Genomic DNA, 20231 nt, shown 5'->3' with positions numbered 1-20231 from the left:
ACCAAGTGGCTTAAAGAGTTCTTATAAAGTACAGCAAAGTGGTTAAAAACTCAGGTTTTAGAATCAGACTAATTTTGGTATGAATCCTGATTTAGCCCCAAGTTGCTATGGGGAGATATTAGGAAGATTTCTTAACTATGTTAAGACTCCTTTTCTCCCTATTGCCTATCTCACATGGCCGTTGTGAGGATTAATGAAATAATGCACGTGCTTAGCACAGTGACTGGCATATAGTAAGCACTCAATAAATTATATATTTGTATCTAGGTATACAGATATATTACATATACATATATGCAATATCAATCCTAGGACGTAAGTAAAATGTTAAAAATTAAAATGCAATGATGTATGTATGTCAGATGAAACTAATACATCTACAATGTTAGCAGATTACATAAAGCATACTTACATGATTAAATGGGATGATAAAAACAGAGAAATGAATAGATGCTCTAGTTGACCCATCATAGCAGTTAACTCTAGATATGTGAATTTAGGCTGGGAAAGATATATACGGCAGGGGTTCAAAAATCTGGACTGCCCTCAAGTTCTGCCTGGAATGTTCATACCCCAGATGTTTACATGACCCAGTCTTTTACTGATTATATATTACTTGTTTATGATACGCTTCCCCAACTAGAATGTCATCTTTTTGATGGCAATGACGTTGTATCTGTTCATCCACATGTTGCTTGCACCTTGAATATCACCTAGTACATAGTAAACATTTAATAAATAATGTCTGCATGAACACTAGAAGAAATATACACACCATTGTGGATTAGCCCTGATGCCTACTTTTAATAGGTTCCTTTGAACAAAACATGGTTCATATAGGAGTTCCCTGCCCTTCTAATCACTGAAGATCTTTTGCCCTATGAATGAACCAGAGTCAAGAGATGTACTCCTCAAAAAGGCCATTTTTCATGCTAAGTTTCTAGTGTGCATGTCAGATTCAATCCTAAAATACCTATAAATTTTAGAGGAAACACATTGTTTTATTTTCCAGAGTCATCTTGTCATTCATAGGTTTAAAAGGCCACAGGTCGATTCTAGATTTACTGCTACAGAACTGTGATGGTTTTGTTACAGGACCACTGACTGGCAAGACTCGAAGGAAACCCATCACCAGGAATCAGAATTAAGTAAGAGACCACCTGGTTTGGGATGAGTTGAAGTACACACCCCTCTACCCTACACTACACCCCACTGCCCCCCAGTGCTACTGAAGGAGAGCAGTGAGGACCCCAGGTGCTGTCTATTACTCCAGCCATTGCTCCCCTTCATTAGCACCAACAGAGAGTTGACTGTACTTACCATTAACTGTTAAAGCAGTACGCACATTCGTATTAACCCAGCCTTGTGGTGGACCTTCATAAAAATCGAACAATGCCCATCGATCCTCAGCTGTCTATAAGTTCTCATATCAAAGCCATGTCTAGCCTTTCTCTTGAGACTAGATCACTAAAAAAAGTTTAACTGAACTATAAACACACAGGGTTCCCATACTGATGAACTGTTAATTTACATCTAACTAAAGAAGTGTTAAGTGAACAAAGAATTCATTATGTGGTATTTGAAGGTTCATTAATTTTATTATAGACTAACATTTCATGCAAGTTTGCATGATGGTTAATATTTTTTAAAATCCTATGATAATAAAAAACATTATTGATCTAGGTTTTTGGTTTATGTAAAAAACTTACATGAAGTATTTTTAGGGTTTTTAAAAAGTGATGCAAAAACCCAAATCTATTAAAAAACTAAAAAAGTAATTAAAATATTTAGTATTTGTAGTAAATTTTTTAAAAATCTAAGAGTATAAAAATACATAGTCTAAATGTTGTAGATTAAAATAAATTGTCTTTATTCAAGTTACAGAAAATCAGAACATCATAAAAATCTACACCCTTTTTTAGCTAAAAGGACTCAAAACTAGACTCACCACTAAGTTTTCCTACTGATTAGCAAAAAAAGGTTAATTAGACAAGTTGGTTTAAATCATTTCCAATGCCCTCCTTCTTTAACTGCTTAAATTCTAGGAGTCCTTTAAACCTTCAAGATCCTCTTTTTACTTATTAAATTATTTAACTCCATAAATTTTAAACCTGTGTCTGAGAAAGTTAGGGCTTATGCCTATAAGAACAGTGATTCTACAGCAATGTATTTCTCATTTGGGGAAAGTGCAGGAAATGAAAATGATTTCCTAATAATCAGTGTTTATTTTGATGCTGGACAGTCAAAATAAACATTGTATTCTACTAGAAGTATATCTTACCATTCCCCTGTCAACTCAATGTTCTAATTTATAAAATATATAGATCAATACTTGTTTAAAATGAAACATTTTATAGATTATCTTGAAGATGTATGTATATTGAGAATCTGTGATATGTGATCATTGAAACAAAAATGTGACCTAGAATAGGTTTTTACTACAAACATTACTAAAAACATTCTGGGTTTGAGATTTCCTATTTACAGCCAAGAGAAAATAGTATTAGAAAATAATAATAATAATATAATATTAAGATGAATGTTTTACAGATTACATTCATAGATAACAATGCAAATTTAATTTTGAAAAATACCTCTAAGTAATTTTTAAATAAGCCAAAGTTCAATTTTTAAATGTAGGATCAATAGGTCTTGAAATCAAACAATGAATTTTCATAAAGACACCATTGAAAGGCATTTTAATAAAACTACAGATTCATTAACAACAATAAAGACATATATATTACAATGAGCTTTCAGGTATTAATAATTCTACATGTCTCATCAAAGGTAACTTTTCATTCCCCTCATCCTTACCCCCACTTGCGTATTCCATGACTAAATAGAGAGTCTTCTCTGTTTCAATAACTTCAAACAATTTTACTGAAAAAGAAATTAGAGATATAACTCTGTAATTGTGAGCATACTAGATATCCTTTAAGAAAATTTAAGGTAACACTAAACCAAAGGAAAAGTTGAGCATTTACTAAAAATTACTACTTACAATTTAAAGTTTTAACTTTTCCCAAGGATTATTACTACCATGGTAGATCTATCACAAAATGATTTGGAACCAACTGCTGGGTCAAAAGAGATTTAAGTTTCTAGGATTAAAAACCTTATCCCCTTTCAAATTAGAATAAGGTAATAAAAAGGAAAATCTTAAAATAAAAAAAATTTATTAGAATAATAAAATTTAGTGAACGCTTAAAAAGATAACTATTATCATAATGATTCAATCGAGAATGTTAAATAATCTTTGGTACAGAAATAAAAATTTTATAATTATGTGATATTTTAAGTTTCTGATTAAAATCTACTAAATTATCAGACTTATGTAGTTGAAATTATATACCATAGGGAATTGCACTTGTATCTCTAATAAACAAGATTTTTTTAGTGTGCAAGAAACACACTTCAAGAATAAACAGATTAAAAGAAGAATTGCTTTTTACTTCTTATAATCCAATGACTTTGAGTAATATGTGTAAATTAATTTACAAATAAATTTTTCTGTAAATATGGGGGGGAAATAGAACTTATGGAAATAAGTTCACTAAAATTGAAATAAAATCTTTATTTTCTTTAAAATTCAAACTAGTTATTTTGCCTATGGACTATGAACAAACCCAAGTCCATATTGCCAAAATATCTGGAATTATTTCTTATCCATATCTAAATGGCATGCAACCTTTAGAGAGATTTAGTAAGGAGATACAAGAAACACCTGTATACAGCAACTCTAAGTCATATGTATTATTTTAGTGAAGAGTAGAAGAGAGCAAGGTAGTAGAAAAATACAATTTGTAGCCTTTAGTTAACTTCTTTATAATATTTATACCCAAAGTAACACTTTCTGAGATTATCACTTAGGTTATCACTTTTCTTCTTTTTATACAGAACATCCTTAAAACTGTATCATTTCAAATAGCCTCAACAGTATTTAAGGAAAATATTTTATCATTAATCGTGAAATATAAATTTCATACCTATGTTAGGGTGATTCAATATCTTCATTATTCGTACTTCTCGAAACAACTGTGAAAGGAAACAGGAAACATTTCTGCTAAAAGAGAACACTCAACAGAGAACCAATCAAAACATCTATTTGAAGAAATTTATCTTCTTGTAAGACACTATAGGATTTAATAGTGGTTAAATAAGAGATTTATTTCACAATTCCAATTCTACTAAGACTTGGTTTCCAGGACAATGTTAACTAATTGAACTCAAATGGTTCTCTGTGTGTATGTGAATATACCATATACAATAAAAAAACATTCAAATACTCATTACTAGGAATAAAAGAAAAATACTACGGAAATGAAACTAAATGTACGTTCTTATGACGTTTATCCAAAAACGACGTTCTTAGGAGGTGGGGGGCCTGACTCTTTAGTTATCTCTACTGGTTGATCACACTAAAAGCAATTAAGAATAAAGGTATATAAACCATTAAGCTTTTGTGTGGACATAAATTTTCAATTCACTTGGGTAAATATCAAAGAGGACGATTGCTGAATGGTATAGTGGGATAGGTTTAGTTTTCTAAGAATCCAGCAAACTACCCTCCAAAGTGGCTGCACCATTTTGCATTCCCATCAGCAGCTGAGAGTCCCTGTTATTTCACATCCTGGCCACCATTCAGTGTTGTCACTGTTCTGGATTTTCACCATTTTATAGGTGTGCAGGAAGCCCCAATGGCTCAAAAGGTCAAGAATCCACCTGCAATGCAGGAGATGCAGGAGACTTGGGTTTGATCTCTGGGTCAGGAAGATCCCCTGGAGAAGGAAACGGCAACTCACTCCAGTATTCTTGCCTGGGAAATCCCATGGACAGAGGAGCCTGCCAGGTTATAGCTCATAGGGTCGCAGGTGGACATGCCTGAGCACACACATGCAATGCAATGGGTGTGAAGTGGTATCTGTTGTTTTAATTTACTCTAGTTAAAGCAATAATCTACAGCCATCGGGTTCCTACATCTCAAAGATGTCTAGAATATATTGTTCTATGCACAGTTTCCTCTTCTTCAGGTGGATTTCTTTTTAAATTTATTGAAATATGGTTAATTTACAAATATGGTTAATTTAGTTTCAGGTATACAGCAAAGTGATTCAGTTACATATATATATATATCCATATATGTTCATTTTTAGACTCTTTTCCATTATAGGTTACTACAAGATATTGAGCACAGTTCCCTGTGCTATACAGTTGGTCCTTGTTGGTTATCTATTTTATCCTTTAACAGTTTTTGACAAGGAGTGAGGAAAAAAGCAAAAACAAGCAACAGCATAAATGTGTGTATAAGCTGGGTATGTGCTGGCTTAAAGTGACAGGCAGCTATGGACAGAAGAAGAGCAGCCGCTGCTGGAAGAAGTGATGATGGGGGTTTTAAGTGGTTAATCGACTTGGAACAATGAAGTGCCAGAATCATGCCCTGCCAATCACCCTTATTCTTAAAGAAACACTTAAATTGTCAGCTAGATTTGTCATTAACCTTCCAAACCTAGAGAATTTGGGTCAACTGAACAGGAGTAGCACATGGATTCAGTAAAGGCTTATGATGTCTCTTCTTCATGACTCGCCATAATCCCTTCTTAAAGTCTAATATTCCAGTTGGCTGCACAGAAGAGAGACTGGACAACTGCACCAGTCACTTGAGTCAAAGGGAGCAGAAGAGGGAGAGACAGTGAGTTCCTTACACATATGTGATTTTCTCACCCAGAACACATCCTTATTAGCAAAGATGCTAATCTTATCCATGCTTGCTCTTCCTTAGTAAAGGGGGAGAGAGAGAGAGAGGTGAGGCAGAAAGGAGAGCTGAACATTTAGACCAAGTTAAGAAGGAGATGGAGAAATGTAAAAATCACTGCACGCCTGTGTATTACAAGAGACACAGGAGATGTGGGTTCAATCCCTGGGCTGGGAAGACCCCCTGGAGAAGGAAATGGCAACCCACTAGTCAAAACTATGGTTTTTCCAGTAGTCATGTACAGATGTGAGAGTTGGACCATAATGAAGGCTGAGCACTGAAAAACTGATGCTTTTGAATGGTGGTACTGAAGAAGACTCTTGAGAGTCCCTTGGACTGCAAGGAGATCCAACCAGTCCATCCTAAAAGAGATCAGTCCTGGGTGTTCATTGAAAGGACTGATGCTGAAGCAGAAGCACCAATACTTTGGCCACCTGGCGTGAAGAACTAACTCACTGGAAGAGACCCTGATGAGGTGGGAGGAGAAGAGAGCGACAGAGGATGAGATGGTTGGATGGCATCGCTGACTCAATGGACATGAGTTTGAACAAACTCCAGGAGACAGTGAAGGACGGGAAGCCCTAGCATGCTGCAGTACACGGGGTCTCAAAGAGTCGGACACAACAGAGTGACTGAACAACAACAACCAGTACTCTTGCCTGCAAAACGCCATGAACAGAGGACTTCGGTGGGCTATACAGTCCATGAAGTTGCCAAGAGTCAGACACGACTGAGCGAACTAAGCATCATATATGCAGGCCAGGTAAGGACAACAGAAGTTTGCCGTTGTTTTAGATCAGCATTTATATGAGCTTCCCCACCTCTAAAAATTTCAGTGTGATTAAAATGCACATGAGAATTAACCAGGGAAAAAACAGAAGTTCGTGAACATATTAAATAGTCCCACATTACAATTTCAGTTTCCGATTCTAATTTCTAGTCCTATTTTTCCTCTTGAAACTGTGACATCATGATGTTCCTAACATATACAAATTTAGCAGGAGAGCTCTGGATTCACTAATACCTTTCAAACTATTGCTTCAACTTTTCTGTTGGCTGGGAATTAAGGCCAGGGTTTTAAGACTGTTGAATTACAGAAGTAAGTGCTGAGCAAAGGCTTGAGATGGACGGGTCTTCTATGACTGAAGGGCAGGGACTTCACTGTCTGGACTTTGTGGCAGTTGTTCTAGTTGTTCAGAGGCTTTTGTGGTTACCTCCTTGATTCTTGACTGTTTTAGATAACTGAAGTTAGTGAACAAGCCTCAGTTCTGTGGAGAGGTATTCACTTTTCAGTTCAGTCCTTCCTGGTTAGAGGTAAGGATCAGAATTAGGCAAAACCCCATTAGTGTAAATCAATACATATTTGCCTTATTTATTTCTTCTCTCAACTACTCTGTTCCTTCCTACCTCTTCCATTCCTTCTGCTTATTATTACTTTTTGATGGTGGAAAAGTCTATTCTATTTATTAGTAGTCAAGTGGACATGGCTAAGACAATGCTCATCCTATTTATTCTCAAAGCATCATAGTCAGGGACCAGTCAAATTCCCATCATCATCTCTACCAGACCTGCTCACTGTGCTGTCCCGGGACCTGTCAATGTTAAGGACTTCATCATCATCTCCGTGTTCTTGGGCAGATAGAGAAGTACTCTGGCCATGGAGAAATTGACAAAGGCAGTGGTCAATCGTGTTCCCCCCAAGGAGAGCTCTTCTAGGCTGTCGTCAGAGTCACAGTATGCTGGGCTCATAACTGGAGCCTGACATTCATATCTTCTTGTGCCTTTTAACACAGCTTTCTTGGCCTTTCAAGTATTTTGCTCTGATTTGGGTTTGAGGAGGGGCAGAAGCCCGTCTTTGCCTTCACCTCAAACCTTATAAAAATTCAACTGTATCTTTCTAACAGTTTACTGGCCTAGTAATGTGAAGGGTGGGTGCTGCTGTACCCTGTAGGTGGTGTTCCATTCTAAGAGAAAGGGCTTTGTATATACCTTCTCAGAGACACCAGTCATTGAGGGATTTTATATACAATTTGCCTATATTAACAGAACCCTACAGATTAAACTCTCAGCTTTTTAATTTCTAGCATTACCATTTCATTCCTCTTTTACTTCAGACATTATTATTAGGACATCAAATATTTTATGAAGTTATTGCTAGTACCAGTATTAAAACTCAGGCTAACTTCTCTCCACGAAACAGTTCAGAAAAAGAAATCTGAATATACTTAAATTAGTATATATTAGATGATTTATAACAAAAAAAAACACAAAATGCTTAGTATTACTTCTAAACTTGACAACTTGTCATCAATTATTAAATGCAAAATAATAGGCTCTGGCACTTTGCCTAAATTTTACCTCCATATATGAATGATAATTTTTTTTAAATGAACTGGTACTAATTTTATAGTGCTACAGTCTTTCCCAAGGGCTTATATGGATACAACTGTGGGCTCAAGTTGCTGTTAAGTAAATACAATTGTTTGAGATATCAAATCAAATAATTTCAGAGAGAAGATACTAAACATTAAATAGACTAAATTTGAAAAAGTGTCCAATCTCACTAGGCAGAAATCATGAAAATCAAAACAAAATCCCTTCTACAAGATTGGCAAAAATTAAGACATCTGATAATATAAAGTGCTGACAACAATGTGGAGCAAAAGTAAATCTCATACAAAGTTAGCAGAAGTAGATATTGGTGCAGCCACTTAAGAGCAATTTGACATTATTTAATAAAGTTGAGGATATGCATGCCCTTCAACCTTGCAATTCTACTTGGAGAGATATATACCCTTCTATACTTCTTTAGAAAAAGATGCACACAACAATAAACATTGCTGCATTGTCTGTAACAGCAAAAACAAAAGGCTAACTAGAAAAGAAAAGAAACGCTAAAGCAACAGGAGCAATCTAAATACAAACAGAAAGCTGGGCTAACTAGTAGATGCCTACCGAGAGAACGGGTAAACTGGCTTACTTGTACAATGGCATATAATAATAGTGAAAATAAATGAACTAGACTATACATACTAACAGCAATAAAACTGTAAGACAATGCTAAATGGAAAAAAGTAAGTTGCAGAAGAATAAAAAGCTTAAAAATAAATAATATATAGTATTTTACGTAAAGATGCACATGTGAAAATTTTTAAACAAATGAATGGGAATAAGAAAGACCAAATTCAGAATAGAAGTTATTTCTAGGTAGAAAGACAGGAATAGAACCAAGAAGTGACACACAGGGCTTCAACTGTATCTCTAGTTTTATCTTATAAAAAAAGATCAGAAATGAAACATTTCAGTCCAATAAATAAATATCATGAGAAAGCAACTTTTTTAAAATGGGAAAGATGTTTTGAAGTCTCCATCCAAAAATTAAAAATAGACTAGTGTACTATATCAACAAACTTCCCAACTCAGAAAAGCCAGGAGTATGACTCTTAAAATAACTGTGAAAATATTACATAGTTCTTGAGAATACAGAAATAGATGTACACTTTTCAGCCAAAAAAGACTGAGAAATTAGAACAGAGGTCTTCAGAATCAGAAGCAGAAATACAAGCATCAAAAGCAAAATCCAAATAGTACTATTCAAGCAAAACTAAAGAGATGGTTTATGGATAACTCTTGGTTCTGGGTGCTTAACTTTAAGAAGGGCAGGGGGATTTAACACCTGTTGTGGAGATAGGAAAGGTTTCCCTGAAGAAATTACTCTTAAGGCTAAAATGTGAGAAGTGAGCAAGAACTAAATGAAGTGAAGTGATAATCGCTCAGTTGTATCTGACTGTTTGCAATCCCATGGACTGTAGTCCAGGGAATTCTCCAGAACAGAATATTGGAGTGGGTAGCCTTTCCCTTCTCCAGGGGATCTTCCCAACCGAGGGATCAAACCCAGGTCTCCAACACTGCAGGCAGATTCCTTACCGGCCGAGTCACAAGGGAAGCCCAAGAATACTGAAGTGGGTAGCCTATCCTTTCTCCAGAGGATCTTCCTGACCCAGAAATCAAACTAGGGTATCCTGCATTGCAGGCAGATTCTTTACCAACTGAGCTATCAGGGAAGCTCAGAGGGAATGGTAAAAGCTTAAGAACAGGGTGGGGTGAAAAGCTGCAAAGGCCTGATGGCTGAAACAGTATGAATAGGACCAGATGAAAGAAAGGCAGTAGAATTGGAGGAGGAGGGGATGAGGAGAGTGGGGAGAAGCTGGGGAGAGTTGGGGGACCATGAGTTGAAAAGAGAAGGAAGGATCTGAACACCATGCTAATGAAGTTGATTTCCAGACTACAAAAAATGGAATGCCGTTTGAAAGTTTAAATAGACAGACAATATAATCAGACAGGTTCTGCATCCTTGATAACTTTTTAAAGGATATATATGTGTGTGAGTGACTGTGTGTGTTGGGGGCAGGGAGTGTTGGGTGGGGGATGCAAAGCGCAGAAAAACTGGTTGGAAAGCTACGTAGTCCAAGGAAGAGACAAGAGCAGTGGTGTCCAGAAGATCGGGACGAGAAAGACATGTAAGAAATAAAATCAGAACAATTCAAGGACTGAGATGGTGAGGAAGGGACAGGGAGGAGCCAAGGATAGTTCTGAGGATTCTGGCCTGCACAACTTGGGGACAGTGTCACTCATTGAGACAGGACACTGGAAGAGCAACAGGCGGGCAACATACTGAGCAGGTGGGGGGAGGTCATGAGTTCAGCTTTGGATATAAGTTTGGGTTATCTTTGAAGGATTACAAGCACATGTAGGAGGGGTTCTGGGTTGAAGAAATAAATCTGTGTTTGCTTATAGGTGATCATTTAAACCAGAGTAACCCTTGACACAGCCTTGGAAGAGAACACTGAGAGTTCGAGGGCCATGCCTTGTGAAACTCCAACACTGAGCAGCCAACAAAAAGGAATATGACTCCATTTAAAGGAAAAAGAAAAGGGGGAGCCAAAAACACAGAAGAAAACATAAGGGGAAATATAATCTTCACTCAATACATATTTGCTATATTAAGAATTAATTAATTAACACATGTATGGGACTCAATACATTGTCAAGCAGCTTTAATCATAAGGCAGTTTCCATTTCTAGCTTTACTTTTTTTTTCCCCTTATTTCTACTAAATTTAAAAAATCCTAAATTATAATCACAGATTGACCAGTGAAAGAAATGAAGGAAATACTGGGAGGTATGTCAAAGACATTCAGATTAATTAGTGCATCCAACCTTATAAAAGCAGTTCTTTAAGAAGATTATGCACAACTCTCAGACAGATTCTAGGCTATTGATATAATCACACTAAAAAGTCAAAAGACTAGAAATTTCAATCTGAAGGAAAATAGCAAATGGTTCTTAATATACTCTTTGGATGTGCTTACTCTGGAAAGTAGTCTTCATATTTGGATGTAACATTTGTATGTTAAACCTCCCTATAATATGTTATTGAACTCTTTGTCCAATAACTGAGGGCTAAAACAGGGTTTAGAAAAGTCAGAGTTTTGGTCAGTGAACTGCCTGAAATACAGTTTGGTCTTTCCAAAAAGGAGCTGCCCCAGTGGTTCAGCAGTTAAGAATCTGCCTGGAAGGCAGGAGACGTGGGTCTGATCCCTGGATCGGGAAGATCCCCCGGAGAAGGAAATGGCAACCCACTCCAGTATTCTTGGTAGGAAATTCCACGGACAGAGAAGCCATCCATGGGGTTGCAAAAGAGTTAGATACAACCTAGCGAGCAATTAAACGAGCAATTCTCCAGAAAATCTGGTTATCCTCAACATTTAAACTGTTGATATTTTAGTTAGACATTAACTTTATGGGTATCACCTTTTAAAAGAAACTTGTTTAGAAACTAACATAATATTGTAAAGTAATTATCCTTCAATTAAAAATAAATTTAAAAAGAAACTTCTTTGAATACCTGCTCCCTCAAATTCAACATATTTCCGTGTGAAAGATACAATTCTCTATTCTCCACACTGTGTGCTACACAGACATCTCCCAATAGCCGAGATTTTATGAGAGTCCCTGTTTCCAGCATTCCTTTAATATCAAATCAAGGTCAGAGACATGCTACCAACCAAAAATTTCATAGAGAATGAAGCAGTGAGTGACTTGTGTGTATCCTATGTATTCACACAGCAGTATCACTCCTTGTAGGTGTGTGAACTTATATATCTAAATTCAGTAATGATTCAAAGACAACTTTTGCAGTCTACAACCAGCTTGCTCCTGCTGCTGCTGCTAAGTTGCTTCAGTCGTGTCCGACTCTGTGCGACCCCATAGACGGCAGCCCGCCAGGCTCCCCCGTCCCTGGGACTCTCCAGGCAAGAACGCTGGAGTGGGTTGCCATTTCCTTCTCCAATGCGTGAAAGTGAAAAGTGAAAGTGAAGTTGCTCAGTCGTGTCCGACTCTTCGCGACCCCATGGACTGCAGCCTACCAGGCTCCTCCGTCCATGCGATTCTCCAGGCAAGAGTACTGGAGTGGGGTGCCAGCTTACTAAGTGCTAATTCTTCTCTTACGACTTAGGTTTTCATTTATCCACGAAAGAACTGGTCAAGACTCTTCCTTCAAATCATCTACACAGATGAAAAGAATTGTACACAAGAAGTACTCAGCGCGTAAGTGGTTTTTGCAGCTACAAAGTGAAATATGTGAGAGAGCAAGCATATGTGAGAGTAACTGGTTTTCAACCTATGTTCAACAGGAGGATTTGGTAAGGAATATTGCCAAGGAGCTTCTGCTTTCTTCTTGATCCAAAATATCTGTCAATAATTACAGGATTGCCTTTACAAGTTCGGTCTTTTGATTTGTTAAAAGAAATGTAATTCTGAATTGCTTCCAAGATTCTGTCTTCCTCTCTACTTTTACTGACCAAATTCCTCAACATGATACAGATGATTGTGAAGATATTCTGGAAAACATAACTACCTTACCAGAGAGGTCTCTGGGCTTCATCTGAAAACTCACTGAAGTATAAATGGCTTCAGTTCAGTTCAGTTCAGTTCAGTCGCTCAGTCATGTCCGACTCTTTGTGACCCCACAAATCGCAGCACGCCAGGCCTCGCTGTCCATCACCAACTCCCGGAGTTCACTCAAACTCACGTGCATCGAGTTGGTGATGCCATCCAGCCATCTCATCCTCTGTCGTCCCCTTTTCCTCCTGCCCCCAATCCCTCCCAGCATCAGAGTCTTTTCCAATGAGTCAACTCTTTGCATGAGGTGGCCAAAGTATTGGAGTTTCAGCTTTAGCATCATTCCTTCCAAAGAACACCCAGGGCTGATCTCCTTTAGAATGAACTGGTTGGATCTCCTTGTAGTCCAAGGGACTCTCAGGAGTCTTCACCACCACACTTTAAAAGCATCAATTCTTCAGCGCTCAGCTCTCTTCACAGTCCAACTCTCACCTCCATACATGACCACTGGAAAAACCAAAGCCTTGACTTAGACGGACCTTCATTGGCAAAGTAATGTCTCTGCTTTTCAATATGCTATCTAGGTTAGTCATAACTTTTCTTCCAAGGAGTAAGCGTCTTTTAATTTCATGGCTGCAGTCACTATTTGCAGTGATTTTGGAGCCCCCAAAAATAAAGTCTGATACTGTTTCCACTGTTTCCCCATCTATTTCCCATGAAGTGATGGGACCAGATGCCATGATCTTAGTTGTCTGAATGCTGAGCTTTAAGCCAACTTTTTCACTCTCCTCTTTCACTTTCATCAAGAGGCTTTTTAGTTCTTCACTTTCTGCCATAAGGGTGATGTCATCTGCATATCTGAGGTTATTGATATTTCTTCCGGCAATCTTGATTCCAGCTTCTGCTTCTTCCAGTCCAGCGTTTCTCATGATGTACTCTGCATATAAGTTAAATAAGCAGGGTGACAGTATACAGCCTTGACTTACTCCTTTTCCTGTATGGAACCAGTCTGTTGTTCCACGTCCAGTTCTAACTGTTGCTTCCTGACCTGCATACAGGTTTCTCAAGAGGCAGGTCAGGTGGTCTGGTATTCCCATCTCTTTCAGAATTTTCCACAGTTTATTGTGATCCACACAGTCAAAGGCTTTGGCATAGTCAATAAAGCAGAAATAGATGTTTTTCTGGAACTCTCTTGCTTTTTCCATGATCCAGCGGATGTTGGAAATTTGATCTCTGGTTCCTCTGGCTTTTCTAAAACCAGCTTGAACATCTGGAAGTTCACAGTTCATGTATTGCTGAAGCCTGGCTTGGAGTTTTGGGGCATTACTTTACTAGCGTGTGAGATGAGTGCAATTGTGCGGTAGTTTGAGCATTCTTTGGCATTGCCTTTCTTTGGGATTGGAATGAAGACTGACCTTTTCCAGTCCCATGGGCACTGGTGAGTTTTCCAAATTTGCTGGCATATTGAGTGCAGCATTTTCAGAGCATCATCTTTCAGGATTGTTACCATTTGACAATGTTTTTACACAACAGATAACACACTAGCAGTAAATAAATTATTCATTCAATAAGTCTAACTACTAGATGTCAATTATCGAAACTTTTTATACTTGCCCTGCTTGTGCAAAATCACTGTCATAAGGATTCCTATTCTATGTAACTGGGATGCAGCACTTCTCAGTATTAATGAGCTTCAGTAGTCTTATTTCTGTTTTCATTGCAGGTTTTACTACTCAGCAGATGACTTCTGAACCACTGTGCTATTTTTCTGATTTTGAAATACAATGCAACACAGTAAAATAATAAAAGATACAAATTAATAAGTAATATACAAACGATAAACTGCACCCTGATGATTGTGAGCTGAGACAAACTAACACAAACTTTGTCAATCTGTGTATAAATTAATATGTCCAAGTTTCAAACTTGGTGGAATTTCAGAGAAAACAACTAATCTTACATTTCAAGTAAGTGAACTATGAATAAAACTGCTTCATCATTCTGCTTTTTCTCCATCAGTAATAGGCTTCTTAAAAGATCCCTAGGGAATCACTAGTATAGCTCATAGACCCTACTCTAAAAAACCACTAATATGTGAGGTGGGAGTCATGCTACAAAGAGGAAAAAGTAAACCTAACATCTATGCTAAACAGTTTTAAACTATGAAAATGTATTAAACTGGATTCCATTAATTTAAAATATGTAAAATCACTGCAGATGGTGACTGCAGCCATAAAATTAAAAGACGCTTACTCCTTGGAAGGAAAGTTATGACCAACATAGATAGCATATTGAAAAGCAGAGACATTACTTTGCCAACAAAGGTCCGTTTAGTCAAGGCTTTGATTTTTCCAGTGGTCATGTATGGATGTGAGAGTTGGACTCTGAAGAAAGCTGAGCACCAAAGAATTGATGCCTTTCAACTATGGTGTTGGAGAAGAGAGTCCCTTGGACTGCAAGGAGATCCAACCAGTCCATTCTAAAGGAGATTTGCCCTGGGTGTTCATTGGAAGGACTGATGCTAAAGCTGAAATTCCAATACTCTGGCCACCTGATGTGAAGTGCTGACTCATTGGAAAAGACTCTGATGCTGGGAGGGACTGGGGGCAGAAGGAAAAGGGGAAGACAGAGGATGAGATGGCTGGACGGCATCACCAACTCGATGGACTTGAGTTTGAGTGAACTCCAGGAGTTGGTGATGGACAGGAGGCCTGGCGTGCTGTGATTCATGGGGTCGCAAAGAGTCGGACACGACTGAGTGACTGAACTGAACTGAATACAAATAATACAAGCATATTATGTGAGCAATGTTGAAACTAAAGATGCTAACAATTCCAAAGACCAAACTGTTTTTAAGAAGTCTGTATTTCAGAAGTTTGGAAGAACTGGGGTATCAAATTTAGATTACTTTCATCTATCACTAATGTTGGCAAGGGAAAGTAATATTCCCTTTTAATATGCTATACAAAAAAGAATAAACAAGAAGGACCAGCTTAAATTCAGATCAAGTTCAGAACAAGACTTAACCAAATACTTTTGGGTTGAGATGAGATTAAAATGAATCCTTACTGCAAATATGTGCTGTCATAATCTGCCTTTTAAGAAGGACACCTAAGGCATGGAAAGTCATTTTGCTGTTTTTTACTATTACTTGACTATCCGTGCTAAGGGGAAAAAAATGATTACTTTTAATTTCATGTTTTATATATTTATTTCTTAGATATGACTGTCTGGCATATGAGATGCTCCTAGCATTCAATGAGTAAGGCCAAATGCTGAATATTCTACAATGCATGAAAACTACGCAAGCCTTGATCTGTTCTTTTCTAAATCTTTTAACAAAAAGCGAAGCTATGAACATAAATAAAAATTATTCTGAAAACAACAAAATACACATGGTGTACTGGCTACATTTAGTAAATTTCAATCTTTGCTTTTATTTTCATAGATTTAAGAAAACAAAATTGCCATCATTTTTTATATGCCTGTTTGGAAAAGCAACCTTTTATCAGCAAGATTAGCCGAATGTAGCAGAATCTAGAACAGAAATTACATCACCAAGTATATTTTTTATCTGAATAACATTCCAGCTTCACATTTGCATGTCTGCATGTTTCAACAAGCATGACTTTCGTTCCACAACTTTCTCTGGGCCCCTCTGGGAAACAGAGTGGGGGTCACACTGCCCTGCATCCAACAAGCACAACAGGCCTGGACTAGTTCTACATGTCACTCAAAATCCCTTAATTTACCAGAGGATCACACAGATTAACCTTGGAAAGGAGAAAAGGCTAGCTGGGCCATGAACAGGGCCTCTGGGCTGTTATGCAGTCTCTGTGTTTTAAAGGGACTCTCAGGAGAAGGGTGGGCAGAAATTTGCCCCACTGTGGCTCTAATACAGGAAGAAACAGCATCTTTGGATAATTTGTCTGCCCAAGGAAGATGCCTTTTTATAACTCATACCACTAAGTCATGATTAGCTGAGAGACAGGTACTGGAAGTTTCTCCCAAAAAATATCCAACAAGGTATATATCATCTCACACTCACAGAGAAAAAAAAAAAAATCTAGCAAACCTATCATGTTCACACAGATGAGAAATACCAATACTATGAAAAGCTATACTGGTTGGCAAATTTAAAAGGATTCTCAGTAAGTAAAAAGACAGAATTAAATCTCTTAAGTAGAAATATATAAAATAAACTGAGTTATCTGGTACTGAAACAAGTGGGAAGACTTGATTATCACTGACCCAAATTTTTCATTTAATGTTAGAATCACAGCAGGTATAGTTATACATACCACACTAAAACTTTCTTATAGAATTCTGTTTTAGAAATCCAGTTATTTACACCACACTTACATATATGACCACGATCCCCTATTCTCATAAAAATAATAATGTACTTTATACATCATCATACATATATATCTTATATATTACACAGTGAGCTATATATAAACAACATATATGGCACAAATGCTAAAATATTTGCTTCATTTTTAAAGTACTAAAATGTGTATCTGAGAAAGTTTTCCCAAATAAATAATTAATGAAGCAACACAAACCAGCTCTACTAAATTTACCAGGTCAATTCCCATCCTACTTGCTTTTTTTGGTCCCTATGCTGTTTTATGTTCACCCTTTGAAGAAATGTTCGTATCTTCTACTGTAAGTTAGCTTACAGTAACTTCTACTCTAAGTTAGCTTACAGTAACTTCTACAGTAATCTTCTACTGCAGTTTTTGTGGAGGAAGGAAGAGAAGCAACTGAAGCAATAGGAAAGCCACCTACTGACAACAGTATCTCATAAGCTGATTAGACTGAAGCAGAATCCTAAGTACTTCAAAATATCTGATACAAAAAGTTTTATCCTACTGTATTAAAAGACGTAAGTTCCTTTGACACAGTAAATGCATTTGAGTAGATATTTTTCAAACATTTGATTAATGCTTAAATATTAACAAATGTAAATATTATGTTGATATCAAGTCTTTTCTTCATATACTGATGAAATGTAGAATTGTACCTAGTGGGAAATTTAGAATAACTGATTCTACAGAGTGTCATATATTCATTATAAACTCACATTATAATTACTTACTATGAAAATAATTAAATACCTTTTGTAGACTAGTAGGATTTAGCTGAGTTTTGTCTATTATTTTCACAGCAACCTGAAAAAGAGAATCATTAAATTTTAATTTGCGAATACATACCTTAAAGAATAAAATTTATAAAGAAAACATCTTTTGTTTCATCCTAACTAGTTATAGCTATACTGGGGGTTAACATAATTGGATGGTAAAGTTTTGATAACTAGACAGCCTTAGAATATATTCTATTGGCCCAAGTCTGTAACCTATTTCATTCTGAGTCAGTGAAATTACACCTTTGTTAAAGTTCTTCCAAGGTTCCCCTTTTAAAGTAAAAATCATTTGTACCTTAATATTTGACTCATGATCTTGATAAGTCATAATTATCAGGAGAGGCTTACAAACTTTTAGTAAGTTAAGTAATACGTGGGGAGAGAGACTGGACACCCAAACTTAGAGCAAACTAACAAAACAGGTTTAAATGTCCTCTAAGTCTTTGTCTAATATAGCCTGTGTCCTAATAGCTCCTGGGGTCAAAACAGACAGAGAAGACTAAATTTAACCATAAGTGACAGTAATATTATGTATAAAACAAAATGGAAACTTAGCAAAAATGTTTTATGACAGATTTTTCATGATGTCCTAATTGGATCCAATCATTTAATGTAGAGTGTTAGATGTTTAACTATTTTGAGTCTTTAATATATAAATTATTAAATATATTATTATTATTAAAACATATATTTTACTATGTAAATATACCTACTTTGAAACACACAGGATTTTAGAAACCTGATTCTCTTATTATCTGAGAAAAACATCTGTAACACTTGCTCAATGTAATCTCTAAATAGATGAAAAATTAGTGGCTAATTTCCTATACATTTATACCTAATTTACTTCAAGTAGTGGTTTTTTAAATTTGTTTTTTATTCAGGTAACAGTGGCTTTTAACACTATGTAAGTTTCACGTGTACAACCTCAGATTTCTATTCCTATATACAGTACACCTTAAGCAGTAATTAATAAGAAGTTATCCTAGCCCTGTTCCTGGGGTTGGGTAGCAAGGGTAATCTGAAATGTTTATGGAAACCATACAATAAAAAGACAGAAGGCTAAGAAATCCTCATGTGCAGCACATCTGATTTATAAGAGATGCTAATACGTAAGGACAATTTTTCTGTGCTACCTATGTACATTTCATTCACACATACCCCAGTGTTTACTATATTACAACTATTAATTTATTTCCAGAATCAGCTATAGGAAAGCTTTTTTAAAAGTAAGACTCTGGAGAGGTCCAAGTAAGTATTAAAAGGCATCGTGAAAACTTACCTCTCTGCCGGTTAGAACATGCCTTGCCAATTTCACTTTGGCAAAATTTCCCTTCCCTATTGTCTTTTGTAAACGGTAATTTCCAATGTGAGGCTGTTCGTCTGTTGCTGACGTAATGGAGTTTCTACACCGAGGGATGTTCTGTCTGCTACTTGATTTGGTTGGCTGGATATGGGGTTCAGTATATCCATCCACAGATGTATGCTAAGAAAAAGGTTAGAAGATTTCATCATTAATTAAACTATATAATTAAAGGACAGTTCAAATAACACTACAAACAATTTTCATTGATAATTCATCTCTAACCTAGAGGGGTAGGATGGGTTAGGAGGTGGGAGGGAGGCTTCGAACAGAAGGAACGTATGTAAACCTATGGCTGATACATGTTGATGTATGGCAGAAACCAGCACAGTATTGTAATTATTCTTCAATTAAAGATAAAGAGGGCAAAAAAATGCATCTCTAATGAAAACAGATTGCACTACACCATTTCTGGGCATTCTGTTTGCAATTTCTACTTGACTTTAGTTCCCTTTGCCAGGGGGAATATAATCACTTAAAATGAAACGTTCTGCATAGCTTTAGACATATGCTTTTGCTTTTAAAAAGACATAAATGGTTAGATAGCCAGGAGCCCCACAGATCATTACTCTCCTAAGGGTGTTACCCCTGTAGGCTGCAGTGACAATCCAGATCCAGATTGCTTCATTACGATGGCAGAATGTCTTCAGCACCAAGACAACTTCACGAGTACAGCTCTGTTTCTCTAAACCAGTTCAGCTACTTGTCCTGGTCACTCTTTCATTTGCTGGGCACCTAACTTTGGCCAACTAACCAGCCGTTTCCCATGACAGGTACCTTTAATCAACTCCTCAGCCCTTCACCCAGTTTCCCATGCCCAAGGAGGAGCCATCGATAGCCCTGCTGGATCCATGACGTTATGCCCACTGCCTTCTTCCTCACATTAAAATCGTGCCCTTTTCAAGGCAGAGACGTCACTTTGTCTCAGCGTCTCCCAATCACAGTAACCGACTGTGTTACCCTAGGGCTCAGCACCTCAAGTCCCACGTAAGGCTGCCTAAGGAACCCTGTTTGCCCAGCTCTGAGTGTCTCTGCTCTTGGCTAGTTTTGTCTGCTTTCTG

At 37.0% G+C, this 20231-nt stretch overlaps 1 protein-coding gene across 1 annotated transcript in view; it reads right to left on the bottom strand.

Annotated features, from left to right (window-relative positions):
• Window positions 1-19798, bottom strand: part of MARK1 (microtubule affinity regulating kinase 1) — a 62192-nt gene extending 42394 nt beyond the window's left edge. Inside the window, exons 1-5 of the mRNA XM_068986431.1 lie at window positions 19757-19798; window positions 19090-19293; window positions 17782-17835; window positions 3990-4038; window positions 2818-2883 (exon numbers count right to left, since the gene is read on the bottom strand). Of these exons, the coding sequence (XP_068842532.1) occupies window positions 2818-2883; window positions 3990-4038; window positions 17782-17835; window positions 19090-19293; window positions 19757-19798 (415 nt within the window). The remainder of the gene's footprint in view (window positions 1-2817; window positions 2884-3989; window positions 4039-17781; window positions 17836-19089; window positions 19294-19756) is intronic.
• Between the last annotated feature and the right edge of the window lie 433 nt (window positions 19799-20231).

The sequence above is a fragment of the Capricornis sumatraensis genome, chromosome 14 (genome assembly GCF_032405125.1).
Source record: "Capricornis sumatraensis isolate serow.1 chromosome 14, serow.2, whole genome shotgun sequence".
In the NCBI taxonomy this organism is placed as follows: domain Eukaryota; kingdom Metazoa; phylum Chordata; class Mammalia; order Artiodactyla; family Bovidae; genus Capricornis; species Capricornis sumatraensis.
Note: the sequence above shows the minus strand (reverse complement) of the source record. Positions and strands in the feature narration are given on the sequence as shown.